The sequence below is a fragment of the Populus euphratica genome, unplaced genomic scaffold (assembly GCF_000495115.2).
Source record: "Populus euphratica unplaced genomic scaffold, PopEup_1.0 scaffold635.1, whole genome shotgun sequence".
NCBI lineage: Eukaryota > Viridiplantae > Streptophyta > Magnoliopsida > Malpighiales > Salicaceae > Populus > Populus euphratica.
The window spans coordinates 11,155-30,268 of NW_011500510.1; the positions used below are offsets into that span (position 1 = coordinate 11,155).

General features: G+C 35.8%; 2 protein-coding genes across 3 annotated transcripts; one reads left to right on the forward strand and one right to left on the reverse strand.

The window, feature by feature from the left end:
* Positions 1-210: 210 nt before the first annotated feature.
* LOC105115106 (uncharacterized) lies at positions 211-10,072 on the reverse strand. Its single transcript, XM_011011896.1, is given in 8 exon segments — positions 211-402; positions 2,073-3,741; positions 3,743-5,311; positions 5,548-5,666; positions 5,793-6,348; positions 6,430-7,259; positions 8,106-8,315; positions 9,674-10,072. Coding segments are annotated over 8 exon segments (5,544 nt in total).
* A 4,211-nt stretch (positions 10,073-14,283) lies between these two features.
* Positions 14,284-18,360, forward strand: LOC105115098 (B3 domain-containing protein Os01g0234100-like). 2 transcript variants are annotated; one of them, XM_011011888.1, is made up of 7 exons: positions 14,284-14,527; positions 14,715-14,795; positions 15,646-15,677; positions 15,778-15,940; positions 16,039-16,245; positions 17,156-17,246; positions 17,349-18,360. In XM_011011888.1, the coding sequence occupies exons 1-7, from the start codon at positions 14,432-14,434 to the stop codon at positions 18,110-18,112; spliced, it is 1,434 nt and encodes a 477-aa protein (XP_011010190.1). In that variant the 5' UTR covers positions 14,284-14,431; the 3' UTR covers positions 18,113-18,360. The 2 variants fall into 2 exon arrangements, with proteins under 2 accessions (XP_011010190.1, XP_011010191.1); XM_011011889.1 differs by having other exon boundaries at positions 15,784-15,940.
* Positions 18,361-19,114: the final 754 nt, after the last annotated feature.

Consider the following 19,114-nt stretch of genomic DNA (forward strand, 5'->3'; position numbering starts at 1 on the left):
TGAAATCAAAATGCCAAATCAATTTTTCAAAACTCTAATAGGGAAACTGATTTTGGTAAAAGTAATGAATTGAATCTATGAGATCATGCAAGGCTTCAAGGTTGTATTTACTGATTCTTTGATATCAATAAACATATATAAGAGAGAGAAAAGACATGCAAAGTGAATTTCTTGGCAAAAATTTTATTGATTTGATGAGAACTTATACAATCATGGATAATATTTCTTCACAGAATTGGAATTCACTGGCCTACTCAACTCTTCTCCATCCATTCCTGTCAATATCAATGCTCCTCCAGAGAATGTCTTCTTTACTACATAGGGACCTTCATAATTGGGTGCCCACTTGCTATGATTTTCATTAGGTAATAATAGGATTTTTCTCAATATAAGTGATTAGTACTTAAAAGTGCATTTTTATCAAGGTTTTATATCATCATTTTGCACTTGAAGTATCAATAACTCCTTAACTAAAGCATGTTTTATAATAATATATCTAATAATATAAGATACCTATAATTTGTGGTAAATGTCTATTTAGATACCTTTAATTTATGGTAAATGTTCATTTTAAATGCAGGCCTATCACATAAATGAAAGGATTGATTGATGAATTTAAGAACTGAAATTGAAAGGATAAAGAGATGGCCAAACTTAAAAAAGAGATATCGGTGCAATCCAAACCAGAACACTGTTCGGTAATTGGGTCATATCTGGAGTTATAGATCTCAGATTTAGGTCTACTTTATATGGATGGAAATGTAAGACATAGACCTACAACTTTCATATGGAGCCTAAGATCTAAAAAGGCCATTTTCAAGTCCAAATTGTAGCAACAACAAAAAAGCCCGAATCTGTCCTCCACCTCGAGCACTGTTCAGTATTTTGGCCATATATGGAGTTCTAAAAGTCTAAATGAGCTGAATTTTTTACATAAGAAAGATGAGCCAATTGCCTACAACTTTTATGTTTTTGAGTGGCTCTAATTTTGACGTTATCAATGACGGTTTGGGTAGACAAGAGAAGATAAGGATTGTCACCAAGTCAAGAGTTGGCCACCCATTCATTAAATAGTCATCAAATCAATAGTTCCTAATTTTGGTCTATAAAAGGAGGCATTTGCCATGCATTTAGGCATCTTGGTTTCCAGATCAAGATCATGCTCTTGCTTTCTCTCTTTGTATTTTTTGTAATGTTTATGCTTTGTTTTCATTAATATCAAGTTTATGCCTTTGAATTCCTTTCCTTTGCTTTGTTAACTCTTATCTTATTTATGTTCTTATTTTGTTTATTTATTTTTCTTTCTTTCATTATGTCTAGCTAAGTTTATTATGTCAAGGTGAAAAGGTTACACTAATGGTGTAAGAATAAGTATTGTCTAAACTTAATATGGACTTTAATGTTTGATACTAACATCTTTAGTATTTGTTATCTTATTCACTCTTTAATACTTTGCTTGTTAAGTGACTAATCTTGATTTATGTTGTATAACACTTGGTACAACAAATGCTTGTCACTTTCATAGTTCATATTGTATGGTATAACCGACGCCTGAGCTATGAAAGGAACTTGATTTGTTGTTAACATAAGTTATAATCATGAATGTTTGACGAGATTTACAAGTATTAACATTAATTGAATAAGATAACTAATGTAATCATGTTAACAATCTATAATCTGATTGGAACCTCCTTTGTGTGTGGTTTCCAATTGACTAATAAGAGTTTATACTATACTTGTTTGACATACCATTAGTGGATCCTCTAACCTTGACATTTATTGTTATCGTTGTTAAATCTTTACGTTAATATTCCATCTCAAAGTTCTCATCTTCTTTTTCTTTTTCTTTATTATTATTATTATTATTATTAGTATTACTATTATTATTATTAGTATTATTATTGTTGTTGTTGTTGTTGTTGTTGTTGTTGTTGTTATTATTATTGTTGTTGTTATTGTTTATAATTTGTATAATTAACCTCCCTGTGGTTTGATCCCGGTCTTGCCGGGTTATTTATTACTTCGACACTCCTATACTTGGGAGAAGACATCAATCTTTTGGTCGTGTCAACAAGATCCCCTGCTTCAAACTCTTTTGGTCGAACTTTTCTGTCACATGCTTCTGCTACCCTGTTTTGATACAATTGGTGGTGATAAATTGTAGCTAATCGCTTTTCACTAATCATATTTAACTGTTCATATCGTATCTTTGCCCATTTAGCCTCTTCTAACTCAGATTCCATGAGGACCCTTAGGGAAGGAATCTCTACTTCCAAAGGCATCACTACCTCCATTCTATAAACTAATGAATAAGATATAGCCCCAGTGGATGTCTTTATTGTTGTTCGATATGCATGTAGAGCATAAGAAAGCCATTCCTGCCAATCTTTATATGTAACCACCATTTTCTGGACAATCTTCTTTATGTTCTTGTTAGCAGCTTCAACAACACCATTCATCTTTGGTCGGTAAGGGGATGAATTGGAATGCTTGATTTTCCATTTAGTGCATAATTCTACGATCATCTTCCCATTGAAGTTCTTGGCATTATCGATTACTATCCTTTTTAGCAAACTATACCTACAAATTAGGTCTCTCTCAATGAAACGCTTGACCACTTTCTGCGTCACATGAGCATATGAACAAGCCTCCACCCACTTTGTAAAATAATCAACTGCAACCAAGATAAATCGATGATCATTGCTGGCTTTTGGATTAATAGGCCCAATCACATCTATCCCCCACATTGCAAATGGCCAAGGTGACACCATATTGAATAAGGGCAATGGAGGCGCATTGATTTTGTCACTATACACCTGACATTTATGACATCTTCGGACGAATTCTATACAATCCTTCTCTATAGTCATCCAAAAATACCCAGCTCTTTGTATTCGTCTTGCCATCATGTGTCCATTTGCATGGGTGGTGCAAATTCCTCCGTGTACTTCGTACAAAGCTTTATTGGCTTCTGATTTGTTTAGGCATCTTAATAAAGTCCCATCAAATGCCCTTTTGTATAAGATTTCTCCATCTAGAAAGTATTCCATTGCCATTCTTCTTAGTGTCTTCTTATTTGTCTTTGAAGCTTCGAAAGGATATTCCTGATATTGGATGAATCTTTTTATATCTGTATACCAAGGATTGCCATCAATTTCTTCTTCTATTAAATAACAATGAGCAGGAGATCTTCTTATATCAATGCCTATAGGATGTACTCTGATACCACAATCGATTGTGGCCATAGAGGCCAGGGCTGCTGAAGCATCCGCAAACTGATTCTTATCCCTTCCTAAATGATTGAACTCTATCTCTTCAAAGTTTTCAGCCAACTTGGAGAGATATTCTTGATATGGTTTCAATTTCTCATCTTTTGCCTGCCATTCCCCCTTTGTCTGGCAGATTATCAATATGGAGTCTCTATATACCTCTAGTTTCTGTATCTTCAGTTCCAATGCAGCTTCTAATCCATGAATGCAAGCCTCATATTCAGCTGTGTTGTTTGTGCAACTAAATTGCAGTTTAATGGAGATGGGATATTGTTTTCCTTCTAGAGAAATTATTACAACACCAGCTCCATTACCAGACACATTCACTGCACCATCAAAATATATGGTCCACCATTCATTTTCTATTATTAGCACATCTTCATCAGGGAAGTCAAAATTTAATGGCTCATAGTCTTCGAGGGCGTTATCAGCTAAATGGTCTGCGATTGCACTTCCTTTCATGGATTTTCTTGTATTCAGCCAACAACACTTGCCATCTAACCAGCCTATTTGACATGTACGGTTTTTCAAAAATATATTTCAGAGGATCTATCTTTGAAATTAACCAAGTGGTATAATATAGCATATACTGTCGGAGTCTTTTCACACTCCATACCAAAGCACAACACAACTTCTCAATCATACTGTAACGAGATTCACACTGAGTGAACTTTTTGCTAAGGTAGTAGATGGCTTGTTCTTTTCTTCCGGTCTCATCATGTTGGCTAAGCACACATCCCATTGCTGATTCAGTCACTGTTAAATACAAAATGAGAGGCTTCTCGGGCACAGGTGGTACCAATAGAGGTGGGTTCTGCAGATATTGTTTGATCTTATCAAAGGCTTTTTGACAGTCTTCATCCCATACTCCAGGGTTTTTCTTTCTAAGTAATTGAAAGATTAGTTCATAAGTGATTGTAAGTTGTGAAATAAATCGAGCAATGTAATTTAAACGCCCCAAAAAATCTCGAACTTCTTTCTTGGTTTTAGGAGCTGACATAGCTTGTATGACCTTCACTTTATCAGGGTCTACTTCTATGCCATTATTGCTTACCATAAATCCCAACAACTTCCTCGATTTCACCCCAAATGTGCATTTTACAGGGTTCAACTTTAATTGATATTTTCTCAGCCTTTCAAACAATTTCTTCAGAGCTGGGATATGGTTTTCCTCATCTTTAGACTTAGCAATCATATCATCCACATATATCTCAATTTCTTTATGCATCATGTCATGAAATAGTGTCACCATTGCTCTTTGATAAGTTGCCCCAACATTTTTCAGTCCAAATGGCATAACTTTATAGCAATATGTTCCCCACGGGGTAACAAATGTTGTTTTCTTCTTGTCTTACTCGACCATTTTAATCTGATTATATCCAGAGAAACCATCTATAAAAGAGTAAGTAGAACTCTTAGCAGCACTATCCACTAGCACATCTATATGGGGTAAAGGAAAATTATCCTTCGGGCTTGCCTTATTCAAGTCTCGGAAATCCACACATACCCTGATTTTGTTATCTTTCTTGGGTACTACTACGATATTGGACACCCATTGAGAATAATCGACTACTTCCAAGAATCCAGCATCCCACTGTTTCGTTATTTCTTCTTTCACTTTGATTAGTATATCTAGCCTTGTCCTCCTCAACTTTTGCTTAATTGGCTTACAACCTTCTATCAAAGGTAGTTTATGTACCACAATATCAGTATCCAGACTAGGCATATCAGTGTATGACCAGGCAAAAACATCAACATATTCTTGTAAAAAAGCAATCAATTTACTTCTTTCATCAGCACAGACTAGCTTCCCTATCTTCAACTCTCTTTTATTATCCTCGGTGCCCAAATTTATCAGTTCTAATTCTTCTTTTGCAGGCTTCCATGTGCGGTCAGATTGTTCGACTAACCTTACGAACTCATGGATATCCTCTTCACCAAACTCTTCCTCATTCATGGCAATTATATTTTCATCAAAGTTAAGCCAATTATCCATAGTGCAATGAGTTTGTGAGGTGTATGACAATCTGCTTTTAGATTTCCTGAAAGCGGAAAGTGTTTCGGTTATGAGTATATAGTTTTGGGAAAGTAGATAAATGAATAGAGAAAAAGAAAAACACAATTGAAAGAAAGTATGCATGATCTCATTGAAATTTAAAGGATAGAAAGGCTCAACCACAAAACCTTATTGCCAATCTTAAGCCATGATGATTTGGCAAGGCACAATTATTCAAACAATACAAATAACCAAAACAACAAACAAGTAAACAAACATTACTTTTTGAAAATAATTGAAACTTCATGAATTTCCCAATTTGCTAAATCTTCTCCCTCGGCCAGTTTCCTCACGAATTCTGATGAGCCATCTTCCAAAACGCCAATAGTCAGCTGGGGCAACTATTCATGAGTACTATCTTATTCCTTTAACTCTTGTTCACCGACTTTTTCAAGATAATTGATAGTAACACCATTGAATTCCTTTCGTAGTCCTCCCTCATAGTCTTTAGTTTTTATCACATATACGGATCTTGGGAACGTTACATGGATTGGTGGGATCTCCATTCGATCTTCATTTGGTTCTCTCCTTTCAATCCGAGCCATTCTCTTTTCTCTTCTAATTTCAGCTGCTCTTTTGAAATCTGCTTTCCCAACCTTAAACCCTAAGCCAAACCTTTGATCCACACACTTCATTTTTATCACATTAACCCTCTCAGGCATTCCAGTAGTGTGGTCATATTGAAATGGCAATCCATGCTTTAAGAAGTATTTAGCAGCCATTTTTGCTGCTTCGGAAATTTCTGGCTTTCTTCGTATCGTATTTTCTGGTACCCATTCAGCATTTACAACTTCAAATGCATGTAGATTTTCATCGTTACTTTCTTCAGTTTCTATGTAAGGGATCGACATATTTTTCATTATTGACAAAGTTTCCTCAGCCTTCACAGTCACCAAATTTCCATTGATGATAAACTTGACCCATTGATGTAAAGAAGATGCGACAGCTCGGGCTGCATGGATCTAAGGTCTCCCAAGTAACATGCTATATGATGGATGAATGTCCATTACTTGTAATGTGACTTGAAATGGTTGTGGGCCAATGATTAGTTCAACATCAATACTCCCAATGATTGGTCGAGGTGACCCATCATATGCCCTAGTAGTCATGGTACTTGGCTTCATATGAGAGGCATCAACTGACATTTTATCAAGTACGTGTCTTGGCAATATATTGAAAGCAGAACCATTATCTATAAGCATCTTAGCGACCACATAATCCTTGCATTTTACCGTGATGTGCAATGGTTTATTATGACCGGTCCCTTTATGATCTAGCTCATCATCGGTAAAGTAGAGGTAGTTGGTGGCTTGAATCCTGCCCACCAAATGTTCTATGGAGTCTTGTGTGATATTCTGAGGAACATATGCTTCATTAAGAACCTTTTGAAGCGCGTTCCTATGCAATTCTGAACTCAACATTAATGACAACAAAGAAATCCTAGTAGGTGTTTTCTTTAGCTGATCAACCACACTATATTCGTTGTGCTTCATCAATTTCAGAAATTCATTAGCCTCTTCATCACTTACTAGCTTATTAACCTCATCTGTCTTTGTCAATTCCACCATATCCTTTCCTTTAGCTTTTCTATGGTTTTCCAACTCTTTAGGAGTAAAACATCTCCCACTCCAAGTGAGTCCTCCTATTTTAGCATGGAAAACAGGGGCAAGATTTGTGCTGTGAAAGGAATAACCATAATTATAGGGTTGGGCATTAAAACTCCCACTGACAGTATTCATAGGCTTGGTTAGGATCATTTTTGGTGGACCCTTTTCGGTTGGTATATATCTACAAACTTCCACTTTCTTGTTACAACCAGTCATTATTCCTACTAACTCATTTTCTTTGGGTTTCATCAATCTTAATACTCCCAACATCATCATATTTTCTACCTCCAAATGAAACTCCTCGCAGGAGTCGATATCATGCCCAAGCTGCTAATGATATTTACAATATTCATTCGCATTCCTTATAGCTTGTACTTTGACTGGTGTCTTTAGATAGTCTGTTTGCCTCAACATCCCATACAATCTATCCATAGTCACCCTTAAAGTTGATGTACTTCCCCTTCCTATCTCCAAATTATTAACTCCCTCACTTCTAGAAGCATGATTTGGTAGAGGGTTAGAATTCACATTTGGAGACTCATCAAAACAAATCCACCCAACTTTGATGAGCTGAAGGATTTTTCTTTTGAATGCAATACATCCATCAATATTATGACCGACAGCACCAGCATGGTATTCACATTTTTGATCGAGTTTATACCAAAAAGGAAATGGTGGTTATAAAGGTTCTAATGGAATAGGTGCTACCTGACCAATACTAAGCAATCTTTGGTGCATTTCACTAAGAGACATGGGTAATGGTGGAAGTTGCACTTGATCTGTTGGAAAATTTCTTCTTGGGCGGTAGGCATTATTGGTTTGGTTATTTATTGGGTTGTTTTGGGTGTTTGTAGGTGAAGAGAATTTTATATTGGATATAGAGGGGGTAGGTGGAATACTTTTGAAGTTGTAATTATCTTGGTAGGTTTTCTTCCCTCTATTTTCCCTTTCAACATTGTGAACTTTCATTTCTTTCCTTTTTCCAATAAAACCTCTTTTTTTAGTACGATCCACAATCATACCTATCCGAACAACTTGTTCGATCCTTTCAGCTATGACAACCAAATCGGAGAAATTTTGTCCTGCACTACCTACCAAGTATTCAAAGTACGAGGCTTTGAAAGTGTTGGAAAATAAGCCAGTCATCTCCCTTTCCGACAATGGAGGACTTACTTGTGCGGCTAATTCACGCCACCTTTGGGCATATTCTCTTACAGACTCCTTACTACCTTTTTCCATGGCTTGCAGACTTGATCTATTTAGGGCAATATCCATGTTGAACTTATATTGTCTAATAGAAGCATCAACCAAGTCCTTCCATCCTTTAATCTTGGTATTATCTAAACACATATACCAAGTAAGAGCAGCATCACTTAAACTGTCCTAAAAGAAATGGATCAATAACCTCTCATCATGGATTACTTAAGTCATCTTATTACAATATGCTATAAGATGAGTGATTGGGCACTGAGTTGCGGTATATTTAACAAATTCTAAAACTCTGAATTTTCTGGGAATAACCATGTTAGGCACTAAACACATTTCAGCGGCCTTCACCGGATCATACAAACTATTCCCTTCTATTGCCTTCATTCTTTCTTCTTAGGCAGCTAGTTTTTCATGACCATTTTCCTCCACTATCTTATTCTTTTGAGGTTCTTCTTCTGTCAACACAATATGGGGGACCCTCATTAGATGTGCTGATTGAGTAGCTATGAAAGGAGCAGCATGCTGAGGTTCAAATTGTGAAATAAAGGAAGGCAGAGGCTGAGGTGTACATGTTTGTTGAGAAGATGTTCCTTCCCCAACTCTAGGCCTCAAAGCTTGCTCGAGCAGGCTAGTGAGCCTTGCCACATCCTCTTTCAGGCTTTCCAACTCTCTTTGATGTTGCATTTCTAATTGAGTTCTCTCTTTATTTTCCATTTTCTTTTGTGAACGAGTATTATGGATACGTTTCAGTTGAGGACCTATATTTCACCTGTTATATGCAGAATATGACAATCTATAAGCAAATGTATGAGATGCATGAATGTGAATGCAACATATTGGATATAGAGTCGCATTTTGCTGGTGACATATGGTCGTTATTCATTGGATATGTAGGTTGAGCTTGAACTTGTTATCATTGTTGTAATGCCGAGGAGAGATCTGCTTAGCTTTTTGACATTTGGGCTTTCAGCCATATACAGATGTTTTTGCATTGAAAATGTGGGTTTAACCCTTTCATTACTTATTTAAAAGCTTACAATGAAAAATTAATCTAATCTATTATAGGAGAAAAAACACTGCCTTTAGTAGCTATTGTTCTTAAAAAAAGATCAATGTTATCCATGCTTCTTCGATATTTCATTATGTCTCCTCCTATTTGGGCTTCCACTCGTAGTAAATGGGCTTCTATAGCTGCTCTATCAATTTGATCCTGTAGTTCTCTTATCCTCTCAGTATGAATCAAGTTGTTTCTAGACAAAAAGTTATTGGCATTGTCCAATGTTTGATTATGCTGCTTTATCATTTTCTGGTTTTCCATAAGCTGTACGGTCTTCAATTTTTCTTTTTCCAGCTTAGATCTCAATGCGTCTGCTTCAACCTTATGATCATTCAACTCTACTCTTTGCTCTTCATGTATTTTGGTCACATGTTTAGTGTTGACTATTTCAATCTCTGCTCTCCCTAATTGGTCTTTAAGTTTGAATACGTCTACCCGACACATTTTTAATGCAGCTTGCGTCTTAATAGCTGACTCTTCCCAAATGCTTAGCTTTTTCCATATAATATGTCATATCCTTATTAATTGTCTTCAATTCATCCTTTGCCTTTATCCAGTCTTGACCCACAGAGTCCCTTTCTTCTTCAACTGTTTTTCTCACAGCTCTTTCTTTGGCTAACTGCTGCTCCAAGGATACTCTCTGCTCCTCCTTTGCTTTAAGCTCAACTTGTAATAATTTTACTTGTTCTCTTAATTCTTCTTCACTATTCACTCTTTTCCTTCGAGTGCCTACAAATTCAAAAACTTTTGCCATATAAGAGACTCCTCCATTACGCCATTCGGGATACCTTTCACTAACTGTAGGATTCCTTACACCTATCTCCTTTTTAACTATCACTAAAGAATCCCAATCATGCTTAATGCTCTCCAGCATTTCATTATATGCGCCTTTGTAGACTAGTGAATTGAGTTAAGCCAATTGTTCTTGGAATGCTTTGTATGCCTCCAAGTTGTCTTACAACCAAAGCAGGTGCATAACTAGTATACCCAGTCACCCCAATTAAAGGTACCCAAGGCTTTTTCCCACAGCCCATTAGGTATGCTACATTTTTCATCTATGGAGCTCTCCAATTAAAATTGCTTTGCGGAATTCCTTGCAATTTTACCCTCCAATCATCTTCAGAAAAGTTTTCCCATTCACTTGATACAAATAACTCGAGTGGCTTTTGGTCAAACCACCAAAAATTTCAGAATACTAGTGTTTCAGATTCTATATGGCTTACCATCCAAATGAACAACAATGGAACACAACATCTCATAAAACCTTTCCCAATCCTTTTGCAATGATTGAGAGATAAAAAAGTTTCAGCCAAGATCGCAGCAGAAGGATTAATTTTGGTCTTCTCATACTTAACAAACAAATTAGCTGCCTCTAAACCAATAATTCCGGTCGTCGAAAGACACCAAATCAACCCAAATATCCCCAAAGCCAATATTCAGTATACCTCCAAATTAGCACAAAGATTAGACTTTTTAGCAATCAAAAGCTCTTCTAGCCGTTTCCATCTCAAACCCCAGAATTACTTTTTTCTCTATATAAGCTCATTTGACGGATTCCCAATAGCTTAGCAAGCTCCTTTATAGTATTCTCAATTTTTGATGAAAGTAAACCTTATGGATATCCTCGGGGAATTTTGTCAAAACACCGTATTCTTCAATGGTAGGAACCATATCGACATTCCCAAATGTAAAACATCGATATTCAGGATCCTAAAAATGAATTAAGGTTTTTATGGCTAATGGCAGTACTGGAACATTCAGAAGATGCAAAATTCTCCCATACATTTTAGTAAATTCTGCCTCATCGGCCAAGTATTTGGTGAATGGAAGCTGATTAGTACTTAAAAGTGCATTTTTATCAAGGTTTTATATCATCATTTTGCATTTGAAGTATCAATAACTCCTTAACTAACACATGTTTTATAATAATATAAGATACCTTTAATTTGTGGTAAATATTTATTTTTAATGCAGATTTCTTGTTGAACAATTTTTAGTGGAGTCGCCATTCTATCGCACCCGACATCGCGGCAGCCTTAAAAATTTATTAAATCTTTGGAAAGAACGGATTTCTGGCATCATGTTCTTTAATGAGGATATTCTTTGTTTAAGGAGTCGCCACCTAGTATTATGGTTACTAGAAACCCTAACTGGTCAACAGAGATTCTATGGTCCGAGACTAGTTACGTAAAAGAGAAGATATTATCACCCCTTAAACGTCCTACCTAAGGCAGACTGCATTGTTGATCTTTGTCCTTAATTGCTAACAATTTTTTTTGTTGGTTTATACTATGATGTGTAATACTCTTGACTCTGGCGCCAATGAATATTCAACTATGAATATTTCTAACTCTAGCGTTGGTAAATATTCCATAGGTATCAAAATAAATAAATTTAAATCATCCCTTTTTTCTTTTATTCCTGACTTTGGTGTCAATAAAAAAAAATCAGTTTATTTTTTTATACATCATAAAAAAAAGTAAAAATAAAATAAATTTAAATCAGTATTTTTTTATATTCCCGACCCTGGTGTTAGTGAATAAATAGATCAAATAATTTTATTTTTTTATGCATATATATTTTTTATATGACTAAGTAAAAGAGAAATACAATAAAATAAAGTAAATTATTACCTTTATTCCTGACTCTAGCGTCAGTGAATAAACTTATAAATTTATTTTATTCTATTTTATTTTTATTTTTTTGCCTATTTTTATTTTTTACGAAATTAAACAAAGTTCAATGAAATAAATTTGAATCAATATTTTATTCTGACTCTAACTTCAATGAATAAAAACAACACATTCATTTTTTTGTTTTTTATTTACACATTTAGAATTTTGTTTTCTATTTTCTATTTTTTTTATTTTTTCTATTTTTGGGCTGGGCTGGGCCCAGCCCAACGCAGCCCATATCTTCTAGGCTGGACCTAGCTCAGCTCACATGGGTTGGGCTGAGCAACACGCGTGTGCTAGCGCACGCGTGTTGCTACACTGTGCAAGTGAATTAATTCACTTGCATAGTGTAAAAGGCCTCTTAATTGTGATAACAAAAGAAGAGGAAACAACATACTTGTTCTGTAAGAGGCGTTGGAGACGAGGGTGAAGCTTGGGCTGGAATGGATGTTGGTGATTTTCGCCCTTTCCTTCTGTTTTCCCGGAAACGAGAACGAAGATGCTGGCTTCCGTGGGTGCTGAAATTTTTTGGGTCGTTTTCTACAGGAATGAAGGCAACGACAGCTGATGGTGATTTTCACCCTTTCCTTCTGTTTTCTCGAAAACGATAACGACGATGCTGGTTTCTGTGGGTGCTGGAAAAAAAAAATTGGGTCGTTTTCTGCAGGAATGAAGGCAACGGCCACTGATTCCTCCTCTATGTAAATTGTGTGTGCTCTGTTTTACTCTGGGTTTTTTTTTTACTCGGTCTTTGCTCTGTTTTAGGCTTCCCCCTCCCCTCTGGTTTTCGAGTCACCTTTTATAGAGCTTAAAAGCTTCGCCTTTCATCAATCCAATCTTTGCAGGACTCCTATTCAAATCATGAATAGGATTATGGAAAAGAGACGTGGTCCATGACTGCTGCAGATTTCCTGTTGAACCGGTACTCTCCGTGCGAAATGGAAGGGATGCAGAACAAGGCTTCCAAACGGCGCCATTTATATCCTTAGGCTATTTTTCACTTTGGTCCCTGAACTTTTTAAACTTAACAATTGGGATCTTAATCAATAACAATCAATTTCTAATTGTGCCCTTGGATTAATTTTAATTGAACCCTCAATTATAGTGTCATTTACACAACAGTCCTGAATTTCTAAACTATTCAATTTAATCCTTGAACTTTAATTTTCTAGCAATTTTCTCTGAATAACCTCCAAAGTATTTCTTCAATTAAACTCCTGATTCTTTTAATTAATTAAATCAAAGTTTAATTAAGTCCTCAAACTCATTAATTCCCCAATTTCTTTTAATTTGATTAATTAACTTAATCCCAAGCTCAATTAAGTCTCAAAATTTATTAATTCTCCAATTAAACTTTTGATTTAATTACTAAACTAGTCAAAAGTTTAATTAAATATTTAAACTTTCCAATCATATTGCCATTAACCCAAATTTTAATTCATTCTTCATTTACCCTTTTTTTTATCATTTTTTCATCATTTTTTAGTAAATAAAATAATTCAAATAAAAAGATAAAAAATTAGGTTATAGCAATACCAAATATATTAGAAGAGTTAAAGAAGAAGTTGCTGATAATTAATACCAATTACAAAGATGCAATCAATAAATAACAACATCTTAAATATTTAAGTAATGAAGTAATGAGATAGGGTGACAATGTTTCTACATGAAAAGAAGAGGTTATATAGGAAGCTATAACAAAAAAATATAATTTTTATATCATGATAAATAAGATTGATGATAATATTATCAATATTGTAAGAAATAACCTTATATCATGATAAATAAGATTGATGATAATATTATCAATATTGTAAGAAATAACCTTATATCATGATAAATAAGATTGATGATAATATTATCAATATTGTAAGAAATAACCTTATATCATGATAAATAAGATTGATGATAATATTATCAATATTGTAAGAAATAACCTTCTTATATTTTTTTTATATTATAAAAAAATATAATCCTTGGACCCTACTAAGATTTTAATTACTTTTCATATTTATATTTAGATTTAGTTTTAATTTTTGTATAAATAACTAACGTATTATTTTTTATTTTATTATTATAATTTAGAAATTTTAAAAAATATCAGAATTTTTCTATTTATTTTTTATGACGTCAAAAATCAACTATTATATATATAATTTTATTTTTTTTATAGGATGTATAAGATAGATTAATTAAATAAAGATATGCGCACTATCAACATATCAAAGAAAAAAGAAGAAGAAGAAGAAGAAGAAGAAAAATTAAAACCATCATACGAAATCCAGCAAATTGTGCAGGCACACTCACAAATGAAGCATGAAGAATCCAGCAATCCACGTGAAAACCACGTGGAGAAAAAAAAGAGTGAAGACCTGGCCAAAACGACATTATTTGGATAGTTAAGGAGTCGTTTTACGGCCTTTTCCAGTCGGATCACGCTAACAAAAACGATTTTGTAGCGAAAAAAAAGATCATTTTCCAGGACAAGGCTAGGCAAGGCAGGGGTTTGGCTTCGATCGAATCCTGTGGTTGTTATTCAGAAATTTGGGTGAGAAATCATGAGCGGAAGAGTGAAGAAAGAAGTTGAAGAAACAGATTTGATTAAACCACAGCCGTTTCATGAGGAGAACCGGAAATATGTGGAAGACGGAGACGTAATTCTCGCTCAATTAGCTCTCTCTCTTTCCTCATCGATTTTTCTGTTTCTCTTCCTGTCTAGCTTCATCATCTTGGTTTCTAACAGAATAACACCGCCTGACGCCTCAGATCTCGCTTGTTTCTTTTTTCTTTTCTTTTTGAAATAGGTGATTAAGATGTGATTTTGGATGTTAATGTTGGCAGGGTAAGCAGAAGAATCCGATGGAGACTACTGCTAAGCGTCTGAAGATTAAGAGAAGATATTCGGATTCCAAACTTAAGTTTGTAAGTTAAGAAATTCCTGTTATGCTGTTGCTTACCTCCTCTAGTTTTATGTGAGGAATGTAATGCCTGCCTGACAAGGAGGGGAGATGGGATATTTTGTAGTTCTTGTTGATAATATCACTACATTATGGATTTTCCATCTAATTGTTTGTTTCATGACAAGGTGTTTTCTCTGGTGTTCTTTTTTTTTTTGGACATGGATATGAGCCTTTTCCTGTCGGGGACAGTTGTTGTCCCTTTTTGTTTTCCATTTCCTTTCCTTCTTCTCAGATGAAAGACATTGGCTACAATATGGCTGCCTGTTTAACTAGACTGATTATAGATAAAGTCTTTGTCTCATCCTGCAATGGTTTTTTTTTCTTACAAAACTATTACCCATCTAGTCATCTACTGAACTCAACTAAATCAACTAACTCCTCATTTGCTAGTTAATTGGACCCATACGTCTATGCAGCTGGGATTTTCTGCAACTAATATAATTCAGGTGGAATTGACTTCTGGAACTTTGTTTCCTGCTAATATCTGATTTTTTGTTTTAGCCTTTCTTGTGGTATTTTTTATGTCATTCTTATTTTGTCAATAAAATTAATCTAGATGACTTTAGTTCTCTATTACAATGAGTATAGTGATGGTATTGCTCCCCAAGTTGTACATGGGGGATTGTTAGTCGTGGGTTTGCAACTGCTCGAATGCTGATTAGATACTTAGAGCACTTGGAAATGCTTAGATGCAGGATTGTTTGTAAACTTTTCCACTCAGTATCTCGCTTCTTTAGGACCATAACTAGCTAGTGATATATGTTGCTCTCTCAGTTGTATACTAACAAGAACTGTGATAAATTCTTGAACAGGTGATATCAGGTCATGCAGGGAAGTGTATCTGGTCAGTGAGGAATAGACTATGCCTTTCTTTTATTTCAGTCTTAGCTGTTTGGCTTTTGAAAATCTAACTTGTGATCTATTTGTTTCTGTTTTTGCTGAAGCTGTAGGCAGAATAGGGCTCCAGTTGAAAGATCAAACACTGTTGGAGAAACTAGGTCATCTGCTTTGATTCGGGCAGAAGAGGTCCAATCCAATCTAGAACCAGCATTCCCTAGCTTTGTGAAATCATTGGTCAGATCACATGTTGCTAGTTGTTTTTGGATGGTAAGAGCAACAACATTGCATGAGCTTGAGTTGGTTGATAACCTGCTAAAGAAACACGGGCTTACATATCCTATGACACGGTTGTTTTCGTACAACAGGGGCTTCCTGGACAATTCTGTAGAGCACATTTACCACATGTGGATGCTACTGTGACTTTGCAAGATGAATGTGGGAAGGAATTCAAGATGAAATACATTGCATATAAGACAGGCTTGAGTGCTGGTTGGAGACAGTTCTGTGTTGCACATCGATTGTTTGAGGGGGATGTATTGGTCTTTCAATTAATCGAATCTTGCACATTTAAGGTGATGGTTTGAATTGATTGTCATGTTCATATGCTGACCTTTTCTTTCAGCACTCATTATATGGTATGTGTTTGGGTTAGAAACTTGAATGATAAAATGGCAAAAACATAGAAATTACTACATTTAATGTGATCTGCATGACTCCTTGTGTTCATAAGTGTAGAAAATGCCTTAGAACATTCTGGAAACGATTATCAACTGCCTTTCGGTTGGTGGGAGAATGATTCATGTTTGGAAACTAGGAACTGTCTTTTTTATTCTGTGGAATAAAGGCTGAATTATGGAAATAACTCGCATCATATCTGATTTGACAAGAGACTGGCAGGACAAATGACCAGTAATCCTTGTGGGACTGGAACATGAGAAACACAACAATACGGGGGGCAAAATTAACTTCACTACTGCCTCACCAGGTTCATTTTGCGTATGTTTCATCACCTGCAGGCTACGTGAAAAGGGTAAAACTCACTTTGTTGTTTGAAGTCCAGCTTTTTTGGAACCCTGTCAAGTATTGGAATTCATCTTTGACAAACCCTTCGAAAGTCCAAAACCAAGTGCCTCCCCTCCTACAACACATAAATGATACCTTTGGAGAGTAAATTCTGTCAGAAATATAAGTTAACACTTGAAGTTTTACTAGCCAATAGCATTAAGTTATTTTTGACTGACACAGCAACTACGAATTGAAGATGTCCAATGCTATTTTTGGTGTCATGGCATGCCCTGCCTACTGAGTTCTATTGAAGGAGCAACAGCTTTCCCTTGTTCAATACAGCCAAATTGTTAATTTTGCACTTCGACTGATTCCAGCAATATAAGTGGTGCAAATCATGAGGACATGCAATTTCTATTTGAAGCTTTACTTTTGGAGTCACCCCCTTCATGACAAGTGTCTGATTCATTGATGCAGGTTTACGTAATAAGGGCAAATGATTTGACTGAAGTGGATGGTGCTCTAGGTCTGCTGAATTTGGATGCTCAAATTAAACAAAACATTGCAGGCAAGTTGGGTTATGGCTCTGTCTTGCAATTTTTGGTTTCCTGTGTATGTTAATTTTTAATATTTCCTTGTTGCATCTGGGTGTCAAACTTGGTAAAAAAAGATAACGCTGAAAGGGGCAATACTGCTAGTAAAAGTTCAAAGAGGAAGCGTCCCAGGTCTCTTCCACTAGCTATTGTTCAAAAGAAAAATAAGAAATCCAGCCAACCAAGACCGTCAGTCCTGCAAGCTGGCCAACCCGCTGAGCAATCTGAAAATGATAGTGAAGAGGTTGGTTCAGAAGTTCTAGAAGGTTTCAAGTTATCGTTACCTGCTGTTCAATTTAAAGACATCAAAAGCTTTGAGGATTTCAACATTCTGGTTGATGGGTTACTTTTAGATTCAGAACTTTCAGAAGACATTCGGAATAAGTACTACAAACTCTGCTGCAGTCAGAATGCATTCCTTCATGACAATCTTATCAAGGGAGTTAATCTTAAGCTGATTGCTGGGATAATTTCTGAAACTGTTAATATTGCTGATGCAATGAGAGCTTGCACTCTTAACACCTCACGCGATGAATTTGCTACTTGGGACAAGGCTTTGAAGGCTTCTGAGCTATTTGGCATGAATGTTGGATTTTTACGTGCCAAGCTAGGTCTCCTTTTAAGCCTTGCCTTCGATTCTGAAGGCGCCACAAAAACAAGGAGGTATATAGAAGCTAGATTCAAACGGGTGCGAACTGAAGATGAGATAAGAAATCTTGAAGCAAAGCTTGTGGAATTGAAGGACACCTATGAAAGATATGGTGCTGATATTGAAAGGCTCAAGTCGAAAGCTGAAGGCTATGAGCTCAAGTTTCAAGAGCAGGTTCTTGCTCCATGGTGATGTATTTGTCTCCTATTATTATCAGTGCCGTTTCTTTTTTCTCCCTGGTTACTATAAACAGCTTTTGTAACGTGTTTGGTTTAAGATTTATAATGTGGACGCTGCTGTGACTTTTAACGTTTTTAGGAATTTATATGAAAACAATGCTGTAACATTCTAGGACTTTATATGTTGCCATTTCTAGGAAGATGGTGCATGTCCATTAAGTCGCACGTGACCATCCTTTATGTTTAGGTTTTTTTATTTTTTCTTATGGTAGTTTCAAACTTGAGATTTCTTGGAAGAGCATGGTACTAATGCAAGTTTATGTTCTTTGCTTGTTCAACAAAAACAAAGAATAAAAGAAGAGAGAAAGGACGTAATAGCGAGGCCGGCTGTAAGTAGTGAAGAATCTCGTTGCTCTCTTTAAAAGATTTGCATTTAGGTGGATTTGATGCTCTAATTTTGCTGTGGAATTGGTTTGCACTCGTCATATTTTCTTTCCTGGTGACCGAAAGCAAGCAATAAGCAGGGCACCCCACTACCGTCTGTGCTCCTCGTTTTTCCTTACGATGTTGGCAGGAAGCAAGCAATAAGCATGGCCGAGCCATAAACTCGCCGCTGCTCCATTACTGGCTATCTGCCCTTCATTTCATTATCTTCGATCTTCATTCTTCTAGGGTCTAGATGACATGCAGGCAATACTGAAGTTTATCAAAAAGTTCCTCGAAGGAAACAACTACAAATTTATCCTCCTTTATCTGCTCACAATTGTATATGGTAACATGAAAAAATCAATTGGAATTATCATGTTTCAATTTGTGTAATTGCGGATATACCAGAATCCTTCACCTGCTAGTGGTCACAACCTCCCCTGCTACATCGATATGTACCTGTTGCCTTCCACCATGTCAAGGGCCACTCCGAAAGAAGAATTTTAATGAATAGTTAACTTGGGAATGTTGGTGCAGGTGCTTAAAATCGGTCAACTAGAAAAATAGTTATGGCCTGTTTAAGAGATTG

Coding starts and splice junctions, on each gene's coding strand:
- LOC105115098 (XM_011011888.1), top strand. CDS start 14,432: ATGAGCGGAAGAGTGAAGAAAGAAGTTGAAGAAACAGATTTGATTAAA. Junction 14,528..14,714: donor AATATGTGGAAGACGGAGAC/GTAATTCTCGCT, acceptor TAATGTTGGCAG/GGTAAGCAGAAGAATCCGAT. Junction 17,247..17,348: donor AATTAAACAAAACATTGCAG/GCAAGTTGGGTT, acceptor TGGTAAAAAAAG/ATAACGCTGAAAGGGGCAAT.